The 19,187-nt window shown below is 47.6% G+C and overlaps 1 protein-coding gene across 1 annotated transcript in view; it reads right to left on the bottom strand.

Annotated features, from left to right (window-relative positions):
• Positions 1-19,187, bottom strand: part of tenm4 (teneurin transmembrane protein 4) — a 174,785-nt gene that overhangs the window by 124,187 nt on the left and 31,411 nt on the right. The window contains exon 2 of the mRNA XM_056610354.1: positions 18,314-18,590. Coding sequence (XP_056466329.1) covers positions 18,314-18,536 — 223 coding nt within the window. The 5' untranslated portion in view covers positions 18,537-18,590. The remainder of the gene's footprint in view (positions 1-18,313; positions 18,591-19,187) is intronic.

The raw sequence follows: 19,187 nt of genomic DNA, 5'->3' as shown, positions 1-19,187 counted from the left end.
CAACATAGTCGCTCATACAGAAGACATGCTAGTACTGATTCTTACCACTCTATGATTGGTAAAAGTGTAGCATTTCAAGCAAGACTACTTAAGTGTGTTTTAGGCCTTATCTTATTCTCATATTTCCAGAATTGTTTTCAAAATTTACTTTCCGCACACTCAGATACAAGTGACCAATATGCAACCAGAAGTTATTGCATCTTGCTCATGGATACCTACAGGCAGTGCTTCATTTGAGGGGGAGCAAGGGGGAGCGCGCTCCGGAAGCTCTGACGTGCGCTCCGCCAGCTGGATCTGGAGTGTGTCTGTGTGTGTGTGTGTGTGTGTGTGTGTGTGTGTGTGTGTGTGTGTGTGTGTGTGTGTGTGTGTGTGCGTGTGTGTGTGTGTGTGTGTGTGTTTTGTTCAGATGTGCAGCAAGAGAGGTTGGACTTGGAGTGGCGCGAGTCGGTTGAGTGATGTGTGATAAATCTGCGAGGAGTTAGCAAAAAGTGGCTGCGGAGAAGAGGGGCAAGAAGGCCAAAATGAACTTTATTATTATTATGGTTTTTGTGGTATTCTGGTATTGTTCTGGTTAATAATATGTATCTATTTGTTAACGTGGCCAAGTTGTCATGCCAGATTGTTGTTCTAACTAGGCCTACTATAATCTATGAGGTAGCCTATCTATTTGTTTTCATCTTTTGATGCGACGGAGATCCATTTTCAAGGACTTGGTGTATTTTGTTGTGTTGAGAATACAATGACTCAATGACGCACCTGCGAGTGCATGACATTATTCCTCAACTGTTAGTAAACAACGGTAAACTTTATAACGTGTGGCTGTGTGTCTCTCCAACCTAACATATGTTTACTATTTTTTTCTGGGTATCCCCATTCACGAGGCTTTAGTAGGCTAATTTCTTGCGATGTTGACTAAATAAGTGTGGGTTGTTCGACTCGTCCTCAGCGCTCCGGGAGCTCCCACTTGACAAATTAAGCACTGCCTACAGGGGAGGTTCTGAACATTAGAGTTTGAACCCCAAACCTTTGGACAGGGAGTCAAACGCGCCACTACCCTATCTTACCCTACATGCCCCGCCGTCCATCCATCTCTGAGACACATTGAGGTGTGTTGACATATATATGCAGATAACGGGTCCTATATTGCATCCGGCGCCATTGACTTTCTCACTGGCGCAAGTGTCGTTGCTAGTTTGCAACTGGCGCAGAGCGTTCTTTTCCCTCCTGCGCCATGCGTCGATAAATTAGGGAATGATCTTGCGCCCCAAGGGGCAGTTTGGCGAAAGGAGGAGGCGTGTTCTGGCGCAAACGTTCCCTATTTTGCAGTTTCAGAAATAACTTGCGCCACAAACCAGGCGTTGTTCAGATGCTATTTTAAGGGCGCATGCATAATGTTGCTTGTGCACCTCGCGCATTTTGCTTCTCTCATCTACCTAGCCACACATTCTTGGTAAATTATTTGGATACAGCGGTAATAAGTTATACTTTTAATTCAATGCATCTGCAAATACCGTACAGCAAACACATATTTTCTTGACACAGACATCGTGTACATGCCCATAACATTTATTTTTTTGTAGTTTTTCCTTACTTTTCATTGTTTTTTTATTTGTTATGCCACTCTCCTGTACTAACTGAATGATTTCCCATCTGGAATTAATAAAGTAGTATCTGATCTTATCCTATCTTAGTTATAAGTCAAATCTTGATATTTGTATACTACAGTAAACAGATCAGACATATTAGACACATTTTGAGCTGAAGTGCACTGACAGATAAACAAGGTACACCATGAAAACAAAATACCTTCTGCTTACGTACACGTATGCGTCATAACAGCAACTACAGCTTCTGTTGCGGACACTGATGGAAGTACACCAAAATAACCTGCCCAAAATAAATTATTAACGTGCAATATGGATTCAAGCTGACTAGCTTAAACATCATCGGAGTGAACCTCACTTCTGTTCAGGTGTTCAAATGCAATGTAATGTATGTGTCTAATGTGGTGAAAGTAGAAACCTATGAGGTGACTGTATTGGAAATATGTATGTCGCGTTGGATAAAAGCATCTGCCAAATGGCTAATAGTGACTGTAAGCCTTCACCATGGCTGGTCATTTATTTTCTGTCAATCCATAGTAAATAAGTGATGGTTCGTCTGCAGCTATTTTATTTTTTTAGCAATTCTACGCAAAGCCACGTTGTGTAAACTACAAACTACATAAAAAAACGTCTTCTCTTGTGGCATAACTCCATACATGCAATGCCCACTATTCTTCTCCGCCAGTCCTATATATATCGAGGCTTCCTCAACAGAAGCCTCAGTTTCTGAGAAAAGAGTGTATTCAACGTTATAAATGTGCACTCTGGGGGGCACAAGCGAGGGCTCTCTGAGGGAGGGCCGTGTGAGACAAGAGAACGGGGGGGATCCCTAGCTCACACCCAACAACACAGAGCTCTAGCTTGACTAACTGTGCATCAAACGAGTGTTGCTAAACAGGGGGACAGAAGGCACCAGACTGTTTAGATGATCGCCCCCATTAGGGGTAGCGCTCATCTCGCTACGCACCGAGCTTCCCTGCGCTACCAAGGGGCCCCTGAGCCCCTGGTAGAACCAGGGCCCCCCCCTGCTGAGCCGTTGGGTTCGTTTGTCTGAGGCTCTGGCAGGGAACCGGGCGCATGGCGCTCCACTGATAACGGCCCCAAACTGGTCCACCAGGACCAACTAAAACCCGGCAAATTACCCCCGCAAATGAGCTGCAGCCATTGGCTGCTAATCCGCCATCGGAGCCGGGTCCTCGGTCTCAAGGAAAACAGAACAAGTCTACGAATAAATAAGTTTTTGCGGGAGACGTACTGGGAGTGGAATTAACTTGGTTGTGAGCTGGGAAAGCGGATTTCTTTGAAGTCTCATTTCGTCTGATAACTTAGCGTCTGCGACGGTTTCACAACAAGACTCCATGTTGAGCGAACGGCACGGCCAATCAGATTACAGAGCCAGATATTACAGTAAACACTGCTCCCGCAGTGTGTCATTACAGCTTTCACTCTTCTTATTAAATCCAACAGAAGGTAGGGAAGCGGCGAGGATGAGCTGGGGTTGAGGGTATTGCGGAAAAGGGCCATTTTAATTGAGTTTAATTTGGGGTTGTTATTGTGAACATTTTCAATTTTCGTTCCCGCTTAGAGCCACAGGGTTGTCTCCTAAATAATTCAAACAGCCAGAAACGATTGAAAGCAGTGGGTTACGGTGCGCCAACAGGTCGAGGCGCATAATGTCCTTTTAATCCAACTCTAATAAGACGTCTCAATGAGACGACAATACCTTGACCGTAACTTAAGACCATATCTAGAAACACGGTATAACTATATCAATATTACAACTGCAGAAACTGCACAGCGGAGTTAGTGAAGAAAATAATATATATATACATATGTGTATGCATGTGGGTGCTGGTGTGTGCGTGCGTGGGTGTAAGTATGTGGGTCTGTGTGTGTGTGTGTGTGTGTGTGTGTGTGTGTATATGTGTGTGTGTGTGTGTGTGTGGTGTGTGTGTGTGTGTGTGTGTGTGTGTGTGTGTGTGTGTGTGTGTGTGTGTGTGTGTTGTATTCTTATCCGACAAATATTTCCTTTTAATTGTCTGACCTCATGTGCTTGTAATGTTCAGTGGTGCGTTAAATATATGGATATGGCAGACCGAGCTGTCTTCGTACCCCTGCGTGCACGTGCATCTGTGGGTGCATGTCTGTGTTTTACCGCATGGTTATGGTTTTGCGTGCACGTTTATGTTTATCTCGTGCATTTGTAGCTGTGTGTTTGTGCATATCTGTGGGGCTGCACACTGTGCATCTGCGCGTGTACGTGTGCATACGTGTCTGTACGAATCCTGTGCACGTGCATATTCCAACGTGACTGTGCGCCTCCTGGCCCCCTTATGCAACCTGTGCTTCAGTGCCCGTGTGTGTGCAGTGTGTAGCACATGCACTCCCACGCACGGCATGCATGCGGGCGCGAGACGGCGCCGGCGACCGCCCCCCCCGCCCCCCCCCCCCCCCCCTGCCGTTGCAAGGTGTCGACCGGAGACAGCAGCTCGGTGGTCAGTTCCTGTTTCCTGTCACACTTTAAAGCGCGTCCTAATGACTGTCTGCCTCCGCCGCGGGAGGCCGGCGCGTCTAATTGGGAGTCTGATTCTAGCGTGGCCCCCAGGGGCCCCACAAGATGCTGGCATCCTCCAGGGAAGCAGTGGAGAGGAATAAAGCGCCATCGCCCATGCAGAGCACGCCAATTTGCTTATTCACCTCAGGAAGGGAGTGGCTGTCAGCGCCATAATATATTAATATGTGTGTGTGTGTGTGTGTGCTTGTGTGTCTGCAACAAGACCATGTCACGCTGGACTGCGTCGAGAACACAAGTGAACAAACACGATGTGTGATTCTTATTCATGGGGGCCACTCGAACAGCGTGCGGCTGCTTTTCCAAACCAATGTTTTTGATATTTGTCACGAGACACCGATGGCAGGTGGTGGATATGGGGCGCCTATAGGCGATACGAATGCTTACGGGCTGCATGGGTCTGTGTTGGTTTCTTAAAGGAGACATATTATGGTGTTTTCCCAACAAGTAAACATAGTATTCGAGTTCCAGAAAACATGTTTTTGAAGCTGTTGGCTGGAAATAGCTTTTAGGAAAAAAAATATTGCGTACCGCTATACCCCTCTGTTTCAGTCCCTTCAGAATGCGCTGTTTCTGGTGTCTGCCGCTTTAATGCAAATGAGCTGCTGCCCATTGACCAATGAGCTGTCAGACTGAACCACATGGAGGAGAAGGGATTGTTGCTGTTTGGGGACTCCTGGAGCTCGACGGACTTTGTACGACTTTTCTCAGTTTGGATGCTTGTTGGAGCACCAGAGACCCAAAACAACACCCCAAATCCCAGGAAAAGTGTTGTTTTCATAATGTGTCCCCTTTAAGTCTTTTATTGTGTTTTTATCACCGTCATGCACGTTGTAAATACTGTTTTTAATACTATATAAATACAGTGCTATATAATTACTGAATTACTGATAATATTGAATTACTATTAGACTCTTAATTTCATAGCAAGCACCACGTGTGTCATTTACTATACTGCATACATGTTGTAGGTTGTATGCGGTGCAAGACGGTCTACTTGGTATGGTATTTGACTTAGATCTCCCCTATACTCAGCCCTGTAAGCATCCGACAACAAATATCCTAATCTCTACCTGCTGCATAACAGCCTGCAGCTGAATTAAACGCAAATGCCTTTTGATAAACGACTCTACCAAACGGCTAAATACTAAATGTATTTTCCCATCTGCGTCCTCCAGAGGCCGTCAGCACTAATCCAGGAGGCACGTCGCCTCGTGTGGGAGGCAAAACACGCGGAGAACACAGCTGAAACCTCATGTGAACACGCAGAGAACATGCAGAGCACATGCAGCGGCTGCGCACGGAGGACCGCCGTCTCTCGTGAAGGCTCTCGTCTCGCCGTGCCGGGCAGTGAAGCAAACCACCGCCACCGCCGCCGTAAATAGAGAAGCAATGTCCCTCATCTTGCCGGTCCTCCTCCATTTGCCGTGCGTCGTGAGACGGTTGAGGCTGGTTAGGGGGCGAGATGCGTGTTTTGTCATCTTCCTTTATCTCCCCGCGTTTGATTTGCCCGTGTTTCCCTTTGTGGCGGTAACACCTGAATTTCCCCCACAGGGATTAATAAAGTGTTATCTTATCTTACATCTTGTATTGACAAAAGTACACGGCATGAGAAATGTAGTCATTTTTCCCTCGGCAGCAATCGAATAAAATCTGAAAAGCAAATCTCTTTACGGCGATGTTGGAATTCATTGAAGGCTTTCAATAACAGGTGGGTGGAGTTGGGGCGAGGGGGGGGGGCTAGACTTAAGCTGTGTCATAAAGAAAAGAGATTACTATTCATTTCATATCATGTTATGGGTGCTATGTCATATATTCTCCAGCCCGAGGAGAGTGGGGGTGATCGCAGACGATTATTTTCACTTTTTCAAAACAGTTGAACTTTTCGTCAAAGCCCCCCCCTTTCCTCCGAGACGTGGAGCTGGGTCTTTGAGGAAAGAGGGGAGGGGAGGAGGGGGAGGAGGGCGAGGTGGGTATCCCCCCACCTCTACGGCGCGGAGTCACGCGAGCTTCAAACAACCCGGCGTAACCCTGCCACCGCCACAGCCTGCAGCTCCTAACCTCATTCTCTCAACGGTTCAAGGTTCTCCCAGCGTTCTCCCGGAGCACTCTCGTGTCGTCTAAGTGACAGCTGACAAACCGGGGGGGGGACCATCCGCCCAGGCGTCTCCGCCACGGTGTTCCCGTTGTCGTTGCCAACCCGTTCCCCTACTGCAGTAACAGTCACGCTACTAAAAACAGTAGTCATAGTATTAGAAGTTGTAGTAGTAGTAGTAGTTGTAGTTGATAATGAGTATTGTTGTTGTTTGTATTAGTGGGACGGTGGTGGTTAGCCTGGGTATGCCCATGCTGCCTTGCGTGCGATTTCATTTCGCACTGCTAGGCAGCCTGGATTCCATGGATCCGATTTTCGCCTGAGATCGGGAACCAATCACAGAACAGGGAGGGACGGCAAGACGATGACGACGTCTATGCGACACACCGAAGCTTTTAGTTTACGGATCCAAAATGACAGCAGACGCGTAACCTTTCGATGCAGCCTTAGGTAGTGTCCCAAGTAGTTTAGAATGCAAGTTTATTTTGAAAAAATAGCAACTTTCGGCATTAACTCTCTCATTACCAAGAAAGATGTCTGTGCCCTGCTACCAACAGGCTTTGATTGGCTATGATAGACATTCGAATGTCTATCATATGATTGACACTCGTAGCGCCCAATAAACGGCTCCGGGCAATCGTAAACCACGCCTCAAATACGAAAAAATGTATGTGTGGTTCCGTCTGGCGTTAGCCAGGCTAGGTGGTGGTCCTAACAGTGGTGAAAAATATTTACGTTATTTTATATTTTATTCTTCTAGCGATTTTGTATCTGCTGGAAGTGATTACTAAACAGGGATTTACCGGGGGGATTACATTCTGAATATCGGTGAATAATATGACGGTGATAAAAACACAGAAAAAAGGTGAAAAAGTCTAACCTCATTTCATGGTGACTGAGTGATAATTCATCAGCAGGCAGGTGTTTCTCCTCTACTAGAGAGCTCAGACTTTGACTTTATAAAGGCTTCAGTCGGAGTGGTGCGCTTTGGAATATTTTAACCCTCTGACCAAATACTCGCGCACAAATACACACATTTAGTACAAGACATTCATCACTTTGTCTTGCTGCCACAAAAGACATTCAAGACACTTTGAACATCTGACTTATTCATTAGGGGCACACATGCCTTCGGCTAGAAAAGGGCTGCCATGGAGCTATTCAAAAGGAAAAGGAGAGGGAGTCTGTATTTAAAAAGAAGTCAAATGTATTAAGAAGAAAGCCAAAACGAGACGAAGGGTGAAATTGAACCTGCACCTTTTGACAGCAGATCAGAAGTTATTGATAAGTCCTTTGTTGTCAATTTACTAGGACTAAACCAGTACAAAACCATCTATTCTCTAGGACTATAACCAGTACTATGCCGTCTGTTCACTAGGACTAAAATCAGTACACAAACATCCATACACTAGGAATAATAACACCTCATGAAACAACCTGTTTCCTGTCTCAATGTCATTCACCCACTGTATGTGTGTGTGTGCGTGCGTGCGTGTGCGTGTGTGTGCGTGTGGGAGAGGGAAATACAAAGACAGAGAGAGAGTTAGTGTGTGCGTGTGTGTGTGTGTGTGCTTAAGAATTCTGTGTTTGTGGGCTGTGTGTGTGTATTTGAGTCTGCGTGAGTGTGTTGGCGTGTTGGTTTGTGTCTTGATGTTTGTGGACGATGCAAGTATATCTGTGTGTGTGTGTTTGTGTATGTGTGTTGTGTCTGTGAGCGTATCTGAGTGTGTGTTGTGTGTGTGTGTGTGGTGTGTGTGTGTGTGTATTTATGCGTATCAGACTGTGTGTGTCTGTGTGCGTATCTGTGTGTGTGTGTCTGTCTGTGTGTGTGTGTATACGTTATCTCTGCAGGTTACGACACACATGAATAACAATAGCTGCAGCTTGGCACAGCCTCACATCTGGCTTCCATGTCACATCTGTAGGCTGGTTCTCATGGTAACAGAGACCTGATGGACCAGAGGGGTCTCTGGGGACGAGACTCACACACACACACACACACACACACACACACACCACACAGACACACACACACACACACACACACACACACACACACACACACACACACACACACACACACACACACACACACTCCAACACTGACCAAAAAAGAAAAAAAAGATACACATCCATGCACTAAATTATATCACTTGTTAATGCATGCCCTCATGCTTAAGCACACATACACACACTCACTCCTCTACTCTTCTGCCAACACACACACACACACACCACACACCACACACACACACACACACACACACACATACACACACACACACACACACACACACAGATGCACAAACATGCCTTTGCAACACACACAAACAAACGCACACAGAAACATACACCCCCGCTACCTGCCCGTCCACCAGTGGTCTATTGTGACACAGCGCAGACACACTCCCTACCTGTTGGGATACTGCTCTCATTATCTGGTGCAGAAACACTTAAACAGCATAGCAACGCACGGCCCAATGTGTCATTTATAATTAAAAAACCAACACGCAATTTCCACAGAAACAATTACACTTTTTGTTGTACACCAGTTGATAGGATAAAAAAGGAAAAATAGGAATTTGCTTAATTATAATTATTTAATTTAAGTAAAAGTCCACACGTCGTGATTCTATTTACACTTTCCTGTCTGTTATTCTCTTTTTGGTGACTTAAAGAATAATTTAAAGCCCTTCAACGTGTTGTTAAATTTGTGCCAAATCGGCACTCTGTATTTGCATGCATTAAAAGCGAGGGGTCAAGCGAGATGCAGGCTAGGAGAGCACGAGCCTGCCTGCCGGCCTGAATACATTAAAGCTAAGTAAATGCTTTGTTGATTTAAAGAGATTACAGCACGCACACACAGCCAAGCCAGCTCGATGGATTTTAATTAACTTGCCATATATAAACTGTATTTGTTATTAGGCATTACTGAATGGAAATGCTGAATGCTGGCACTTTCCGCGTGGCCGACCACAATAGCCAGCTGCTTTGAAAGGCTATAGGTTCTCATAATAGATGCTAAGGCAGCTAGCAGAACTTTAGTAACCTGCTGCACCACTCTTTCTTTAAGGGCTAAAGAGACCTGGCGGAACTATAGCAACCTGCGGTACCACTGTATCTGATAGGGGTACGACAGCTAGCAGGACTAAAGTAACCTGCTGAACCACTGTATCTTAAATCTTAGCCAGCTAGGGGAACTATAGCAACCTGCGGTACCACTGTATCTGATAGGGGTACGACAGCTAGCAGGACTAAAGTAACCTGCTGAACCACTGTATCTTAAATCTTAGCCAGCTAGGGGAACTATAGCAACCTGCGGTACCACTGTATCTGATAGGGGTACGACAGCTAGCAGGACTAAAGTAACCTGCTGAACCACTGTATCTTAAATCTTAGCCAGCTAGGGGAACTATAGCAACCTGCGGTACCACTGTATCTGATAGGGGTACGACAGCTAGCAGGACTAAAGTAACCTGCTGAACCACTGGATCTTAAATCTTAGCCAGCTAGGGGAACTATAGCAACCTGCGGTACCACTGTATCTGATAGGGGTACGACAGCTAGCAGGACTAAAGTAACCTGCTGAACCACTGGATCTTAAATCTTAGCCAGCTAGGGGAACTATAGCAACCTGCGGTACCACTGTATCTGATAGGGGTACGACAGCTAGCAGGACTAAAGTAACCTGCTGAACCACTGTATCTTAAATCTTAGCCAGCTAGGGGAACTATAGCAACCGGTACCACTGTATCTGATAGGGGTACGACAGCTAGCAGGACTAAAGTAACCTGCTGAACCACTGTATCTTAAATCTTAGCCAGCTAGGGGAACTAGAGCAACCTGCGGTACCACTGTATCTGATAGGGGTACGACAGCTAGCAGGACTAAAGTAACCTGCTGAACCACTGTATCTTAAATCTTAGCCAGCTAGGGGAACTATAGCAACCTGCGGTACCACTGTATCTGATAGGGCTAAGCCAGCTAGGGGAACTAAAGCAGCCCGCTGTACCACCCCCGACACATGTACACACACATTAAGATCAATATCCACTGAAGGCACAGAAAGTACACAAAGTACACAAACACAAACATACAGAGGCGTCCACTAGTGCCTAGACTCGACGCCCCCCAAACATCTGGGGTTTTCTAAATGCGATCTAGGGGTTTGAACAGCGAGGAAGGTCGCTAACAGCCCCTTACATTTTGCAGGAAATGAGGCCTTAGCTGGAAGGATGCTCTCCCCCCACTTTCCTCTGTTGTGAGGCTAGAGGTATAGCGGATCACGTTGAAAAACCGGGAGAGCTTGTTAAAATGTTGAAGATGGATCTCCCCAGCAACGTCACATTATTTGATTCCTTTCATCGAATGTGTGCTCAGTCCACAAGATAGAATGAAAGATTTCCAAGCACTTTGTTTGAACATTTTTTAACCTACGACAAGAAAGACTCGCTGTCTAGGACATTGCATGCAATCATCCACAATTTCTGCATGTCATGCCAGAAGACTTTGGATTGGTTCTGCAAGGAAGATTTGTTTAAAACGAAATGTTTCCACGCATTTTTTGCAACAAAACCTGGGAGATTGCCTCAGTCTCTAGTTGAGCTGAGCATTTAGAGACGGACTAGCGCACACACACACACACACACACACACACACACACACACACCACACACACACACACACACACACACACACACACACACACACACACACACACACACACACACACACACACTCTCTCTCTGGAGGACAATCTTTTTAATTATATACAATGGAACAGGACCCCCTCAGCCCCTGGCAGGTGGGATGTTCGGGCAGAGAATGGGGGGGGGGGATAAAGCAGGGGGAGGGGGATGGAGGAGGATAGGGGGGGGGGGGGGGGGGGGGGGGGGGGGGGGGGGGGGGGGGGGGGGGGGGGGGGGGGGGGGGGGGGGGGGGGGGGGGGGGGGGGGGGGGGGGGGGGGGGGGGGGGGGGGGGGGGGGGGGGGGGGGGGGGGGGGGGGGGGTGCTAAACAGTGCTAAACAGATCCTCACTTCCAGGTTTCCGGCTGTCAGCTGGAATAAGAACCTAATACATAACTCTGTGGCTGTGCTCCAAACCGCTCACCTCTCCTGAGCTGGGGAGAAGGGCACCCCCCCCCCCCCTACAGCCCTCAACCTGGGGAGTGATGGCGGAGGCCATCACTCCCCCACTCCCCCACTCCCCTCACGGCGGCAGACCTACGTGAATATGCATGATGGCCGACACTGCCTGGACTTAAATGTGTCAAAAAGACACGTCTCGCGCTCTTAAAATGAGAGAGGAGAGCGGCTTTAGGGTTTGGTTTCTAACCGAATTGCTGAGTCGGTCTGGGAGGGCACAGAGAAAATGGAAAATTCTATTTCGTTGGAACTTTCGACGAAGCGACAGAAAAGCTTGTGCTAGCTAGTGTTTTCTGTCCCCCCCCCCACCCACACACACACACACACACACACACCGTTACTTATTCAGAAGCTTTGCACACTTTCAAGCTTTACATCTAAGATTCTGGATCTCAGATTATATTGTATTTATTATAAAGCTTTGTAAACCTATTGTAAACCCCAGGAGAACTTCTGCCAAGAGTTTAAAAAAATGGGATCTGAGCAATGGTGAAAGTTTTTCAAAAGATAGAAACACTGGGTTCCGTAGAGGGAAGTGTGGGGGTCAAAGCTCATCTCATACCCGCTAGGGGTAACAGCCAATAGAAAACCAGAACTCAGGAAAAGCGTTTTTCGGTTTTCTGTTTAAAACTTTATAATTTTTTGGTCAAAAATATCATAGAAATGTGTTATTTCTTGAGACCCAAATAGAAGTGTTTTCAACTGGGGAAAAAATTCGATTGATATTGCAATTCCAAAAAAAAAAAATTACTTGTGTATTTTGGACTTTTATATCCTTTTTACACTTTTCACTCTTCACGTCGCAAATCACAACATAGCAGGAAAAAGAATCCTTGTATGTGCCAACATAGCCGTCAATAAAGCTCTTTCTGCTCATGATTGGAGCAGGACCAGCCTGACTTGGGTAAACCGCCTGCCACCGGGAGCTGCTGTCTGCGCATCCGCTTCGTCCCAGGGTGCCAACAAGATTGGTTCTGGTAAAGCAGAGTAATCAACATCCAAGCTGATCCGCCGTTTAAGGTCTACGGATATTAGCAGAGGCACTCTCCCACTCGATGCCTCCTTCCACCCGCACTATGTAGTTTCCACAATATCTGGGGTTTTACTGTACATCTGGACGCATGCCAGTTCACCTACGAATGTTGTAAGTAATTCATCTTCCAAATTTCACGAAAAAACCCTGTTGACCCTGAGTCCTGTTGTGTGTTTATTGGTCTTACACAATTACCAAGTAAGTTTTCAAAGGGTTTAATATGGCCTTTTTTTTTTTACTCATGTTGTATCTATTTGTAAACATAAATCTCACATTTTAGAATCTCTAAGGCTTTTACAGGGGAAACAGTCGGAGAGTGAATCAGACGGATTCATGCCTGGGGAATCTGCCAACTGATTGGCCTCCAGGAGTCAGATCTCAGACACTTGGAAGATTTTATTCAGCAAGCTCTTCGGGTAGAAGTAATAGAGTTGAGGAAATTATATCGAAAATGTCACTACTCCAATTTATTAAGTCTTGCAGCGGGTACTTCTCAAGAGCATAGTTTCCTTCTCGGGACTATGGTCTGGGGGCTGTAATAAAGGCACGTGTCTATGCAGTATCAAAGATCCAACAAATGAACCAGATACCAAACAAACCCAAATACAGAGTATCCTACAGTCTCTGATTCCCTACACCGGCGTCGCTTTTGATTTTTGCTGCATGGCCAAACGCAACGCAAACCACACGCGCCTTTTCAACCAGCAGACCTTTTAATGAACCACCGGAAAAGTCGAGCGCAAACAGACGCTGAACCCAAGGTCGTGCTTTGTTTTCGACGTTATAATAAGAGGTTGAACTGTCCAGCGCACGGAACTCGAAGCACCAGTCGTGTTCCAACATTATAAAATACGATAGTCAACCATCCCCTCTCACACACACACACAGACAACACCACACACACACACACACACACACACACCCACACACACACCACCACACACACACCACACACCACACACACACACACACACACACACACACAACACACACACACAAGCGGCGTCTCATTTATTCCAGCTAGATCAGTGTGAGAGGCTCTACGCAGCGTGCCAATGTACTCCGCGGGGGGGGGGTTGGGGGGGGGGGGGGGGGGGGGGGGGGGGGGGGGGGGGTGCTGAGTTGAGTAGAGTGGGCTGTCCTAACCGCTCTCCCGTGTTCTCGTGCTCCGTGTCGGTCAGGGTCAGGTTTTGAGTGGCCCGGGCCCTGGGAACAGGCAGTGCGGCGGGCCCGACTTGGGTTCCCGCCGGCGCCTCCCGCGCCCCACAACCTGACGCGTGCTTCCGGGGACATGACGCCGTCCCGTCTCCGTGTCGGCGTCCGAGCCCACGCTGACCGAGTAGGCCCGTTGCTGCAGGCCCAACTCGCCGCGGTGCCACCGCCGCACGTGAGGGCCGGCCTCGCCGAAGCCCAGTTCCCTCAGGAGAAGTCGTCCTGGTGCAGGCCGAAGGGGAGGGACGTGGAAGCGGAGTGTTTGGGGTTCAGCCCCGCGCTTTAACAGGCGTACCGCGAGGGGCAGCACGCCTTGTTGCGCGACAGAGGTTAGATTCTGCCCTTGCGCGTAGGCTACGTTGGGTTAATGTGTCCATTCCCTATCGCGCTCTCAACCCACTTTCCTGTCACATGTCCTGAATGTAAAAAAATAAATTAAAAAAAGGCACAAAACCCATGAAATACATGTAAAAAGAAAATTGATGCAATATCCTGCAAACAGAACACATCCAACAGCCTTATGTTTGTTAACACACAAAATGTTGTTTTGTGCTAAGTCTATTGTGTATAACCTTTTGGACAATTTCTATAATTGTCACCATGCCGTTTTACCATTTCCTGTAATGCCATAATGTCTTAAGAGCCTGTCAGTCGATGGAAATGTGTGGATTTTGTACGGTTTGAGAGAGAAAGAGAAAAAAAGAGAAAAAAAGAGAGAGAGAGAGAGAGAAGAGAGAGGAGAGAGAGAGAGAGAGAGAGAGAGAGAGAGAGAGAGAGAGACAGAGAGTCAGAGAGAGAGAGATAGACAGACAGAGAGAGAGAGAGAGAGACAGAGACAGAGAGACAGACAGAAGAGACAGAGACAGAGAGACACAGAAGAGAGAGAGAGAAGAGAGAGAGAGAGAGAGAGAGAGATAGAGAGCGAGAGAGAGAGAGAGACAGAGACAGAGACAGACAGAGACAGAGACAGAGTCAGAGAGAGAGAGAGAGAGAGAGAGACAGAGACAGACAGAGACAGAGCAGAGAGCAGAGAGAGACAGAGAGACAGAGAGACAGAGAGACAGAGACAGAGAGACAGAGAGACAGAGAGAGAGAGAGAGAGAATGCAAACCCACAATCTGCCTTTCATGACATATAACCAAATACAATACAAGGAATTGGTTTGCAGGACAAAAAATTAACAGAAATGTTAGCAGCCCTGAAATATTAAGCAGCCCTGCGGAATGAAATATGAAGATGAAGACGGCTGCAAAGTAGCTGGGATACCTGCGCTAATTGTAGTGTTACAGAGAGGAGGACAGTACCCTATGCATTCAGACGTGAGTAAACGCTATTATTTCCAAATCACCACAACAGCTCATCTGGATACAGACAAAAAATAGAAGGGTGCATAATTAAAAACACCGTAGGAGAAATACGCGCCCAGCTCATTATCACGAAGCGGTTTCACAGAGTTCAACCCAGACCTCAAACCTCCTCCGTCGTTAAACGCCACATTTAAAACCCGAGAGATGAGACACCTGATCACTTAATGATGACTGTTTTTAGATTTGTTTATTTCATCATTGTTCCGTCCCAGTTTCGTGTACAGATGCTTGTGAGGATTAAGAAACTGTGTTGTGTATCGAATGTGTGGTTTAAAATGGCGGCCACACAGGGGTCGGTCTGAACACCGGCTCATGAAACGCATTCCTGTGTTCTGTTTCTCTTGTCTGTTGAGCTCACAGAGGAAAATCAATTGGTTGCTGTGATCTATTTTTGAATAACATATCTTTGTCAGGTTTATAGAGGCACAAACCTTGCATGCACGTACACAAACAGTACTGACAAGATCTCCTCTCTTATTTAAATTAATTTATTCCTTCAGGTTTGTTTTCTTATCTGGTTTATTATTCCAGTCTGTAGCCATATCAACTTTATTTGGGGATTTGTTTTTGTGAAATAATCAATAAGGTGTTTAATCAGTAGAATCACAGAGGGTGGGGGGGAGACTGCTATGTCTTCTTCACCTCACGGAAATCAATGAGCAACATCTTCATCTAGTTATAGAATTTCCTGCTAGTTACACAGTGACCTCTGATACCAGATGGACGTCCAAGGAAATCTTCATCAAGGGTGCAGGATAGTCTAGTGATTAGGGTGTTTGTACATCCCAGCCCAAAGGTTCCTGGTTCGAACCCCAATGCTCCCCCTTGACTGAGATTCTTTAACTCCTACCTACTCTTTCATGACACACACACAAAATAAAGCACTATAATATCGCTTGGGATAAAAGCATCTGCTAAATGACTAAATAGTAAACACAACAGTGTGTAATAGGCTTGTAAATACAGACGTAAATGCGGGCTAATGAATGTGTTCCCTGTCTGTGTGCATTGGTACCGCACAGTGGATGGCTATGATGTCAGCATGTACTAACAGGCTTAGGAACCGAAACACAAAGTTGTTGGTTTTATCACACAGACGGACGCAATACAACGCATCAGGGCTTTACGTCTGAAGTGTGTCTGAATTATTAAGGCGGGTATGTCTGAAGATCGTATTTATTCGAACGACGGTTAGACAGCCTCCTAGACAAAGAGTGCTCTCTCTTATAGCACAACACCACATTATTCCTGCTACTGCAGAGACCTGGATGGGTGAGATATCATATTGATCTTTCCTTTATTGTTATTGTCCTACCGATATGGCTGGGGGAATGGAAAGTTCTCATTTTTAAGATGCCTCAGATCATGTTAAGTTGCCATACCATTCGTCGTATTAAAAAGTAACAAAGTTTCAGCGTGCTCATACATCCTGTTTGAGACTTATAGTCATTGCTTTGCTTGCTTCATTGAGACACTAACAAACTCTTCTCAACATCGCACATTTACTTATTCCCTGAATATATTACAAAAGCTCCTTTGTGCAGCTGAAATGAGATGGAAATGGGTCTTTTATTACGGTAGAAGATGTAGAATAGATAATGTGGGTCGCAACGCCCTGGGCCAAAGCGCCCTCAGTCCCTACCTCCGTGGTCTCTACCTCTTGGGACTCTTCCTCCTGGGTCTCTGTCTCTACCTCCTGGGTCTCTACCTCCTGGGTCTCTGTCCCTACCTACTGGGTCTCTCTCTCTACCTCCTGGGTCTCTACCTCCTGGGTCTCTACCTCCTGGTTCTCTCTCTCTACCTCCTGCGTCTCTCTCTCTATCTCCTGGGTCTCTACCTCCTGGGTCTCTGTCTCTACCTCCTGGGTCTCTGTCTCTACCTCCTGGGTCTCTCTCTCTACCTCCTGGGTCTCTACCTGGGTCCCTACCTCCTGGGTCTCTACCTCATGGGTCTCTGTCTCTACCTCCTGGGTCTCTACCTCCTGGGTCTCTCTCTCTACCTCCTGGGTCTCTACCTGGGTCCCTACCTCCTGGGTCTCTACCTCATGGGTCTCTACCTGGGTCCCTACCTCCTGGGTCTCTACCTCATGGGTCTCTGTCTCTACCTCCTGGGTCCCTACCTCCTGGATCTCTGTCTCTACCTCCTGGGTCCCTACCTACTGGGTCTCTGTCCCTACCTACTGGGTCTCTCTCTCTACCTCCTGGGTCTCTACCTCCTGGGTCTCTCTCTCTACCTCCTGGGTCTCTACCTCCTGGGTCTCTACCTCCTGGGTCTCTACCTCCTGGGTCTCTACCTCCTGGGTCTCTCTCTCTACCTCCTGGGTCCCTACCTCCTGGGTCTCTACCTCCTGGGTCTCTGTCTCTACCTCCTGGGTCTCTACCTCCTGGGTCTCTACCTCCTGGGTCTCTACCTCCTGTGTCTCTACCTGGGTCTCTACCTGGGTCTCTACCTGGGTCTCTACCTCCTGGGTCTCTGTCTCTACACCCTGGGTCTCTCTCTCTACCTCCTGGGTCTCTACCTGGGTCTCTGTCTCTACCTCCTGGGTCTCTCTCTCTACCTCCTGGGTCTCTCTCTCTACCTCCTGGGTCTCTCTCTCTACCTCCTGGGTCTCTCTCTCTACCTCCTGGGTCTCTACCTGGGTCTCTACACCCTGGGTCTCTCTCTCTACACCCTGGGTCTCTTTACCCTGGGTCTCTCTACACACTGGGTCTCTACACTAGTGATGTAATTAAGGTTATGCATCCCAACATGTAGTGTGATTTTTGGAGAGGTGCAAGTAAACTATGGTGGCAGCCGTAACTTAGATACCTGCGGCGTACCCCAGGCAATTGATCAGAGAAGATTAATAAGGCTTAAGGAATAGTGCAAGGGTTAAGGTCAGGGTTTAGGTCAGGGTCATCGATTGGTACAGGATCATCTATGAGCTCACACCTTCTCTGTTGAACTCGTCCACCTTGTAGGTGATTTTGTTTAAGGGTCAGGGGTCAGGCTAAGGCTCCTCAAGGGTTAGAGTCATCAAGGGGTCAAGAGGTCACCGAAGAAAACCTTTCAGCATGTCTGTTGAACTCGTCCATCTTGTGGTGATTTTGGTTAAGGCTCAGGGGTCAGGTTAAGGCTCCTCAAGGGTTAGGGTCATCAAGAGGTCAAGAGGTCACCGAAGAAAACCCGTCACCATGTCCGTTGAACTCGTCCATCTTGTGGTGATTTTAGTTAAGGCTCAGGGGTCAGGCTAAGGCTCCTCAAGGGTTAGGGTCAACAAGGGGTCACCGAAAACAAAACCCTCACCTTGTCTGTTGAACTCGTCCACCTCGTGGTGGACCAGGTCCTTGACCCGGGTCCCGTAGGCCATGCGGGAGTCCTGGTCGAAGGCCTTCAGCGTCTCGCTGGAGCTGTAGGACTTGGCGTTGGCCTTGCCGTCCTCGCTGTCCGCCGAGGAGCTGGTGTAGCGCCGCTCGGCGTCGCGCCGCGCGGTCAGAGAGCGGTAGGGCCGGCGCTCCTTCACTTCCATGGCGTCCTCCTCCGGTTCAGGGCAGCGCACGAGCGATCACTGTCCGCAGCGTCTCTGCAGGAGGAAGAGGAAACACACGACGACGGTGAGACACGGTGAATGACGAATGGACGGTGAATGACGAATGCACACATTCACAGGCCGACGGCGGAGTCAACCATGTGAGGCGACAGCCAGCTGGTCAGGAGCAGTGGGGGGGTTAGGTGCCTTACTCAGGGACACCTCCGCACTTCAACAGCTAGGAGGAGCCGGGGATCGAACTAGCAACCTTTGCGGTTACCAGCCAATCCGCTCTACCTCCTGAGCAACGGACATACTCGTCACGCGTTCCTGTGGCGTCTCGGCTCGACCCGATGACCTGCTGCCATCAAGCAAAACTTGTTTCATGGGGTGTTTAATGGAATAGGTGTCCGTATGTGATGGGAATTTGCTTTTAATGTCTCAGAACTGAAGCCAAGAGCACATTGCCAGCCCGGGCTGGACAATAAAGTCTTATTTTGTTCTCTGGTCTCTCGCTCATCTCAAGGTTTCTTCCCTCTGGGTTTTGGGAGAGTTTCTAGGTGCCCTTTTGAGGGCTGTGGGTTTGGGGTTATGAAGCGATATAATAAAATGCATTAATCCCCAGAAGGAAAACTAGACGCCAACGCATAT

Source organism: Gadus chalcogrammus, chromosome 16, assembly GCF_026213295.1.
Source record: "Gadus chalcogrammus isolate NIFS_2021 chromosome 16, NIFS_Gcha_1.0, whole genome shotgun sequence".
Classification (NCBI taxonomy): domain Eukaryota; kingdom Metazoa; phylum Chordata; class Actinopteri; order Gadiformes; family Gadidae; genus Gadus; species Gadus chalcogrammus.
The sequence above is the reverse complement of the archived record's forward strand: the minus strand, read 5'-3'. Positions and strand labels throughout refer to the sequence as shown.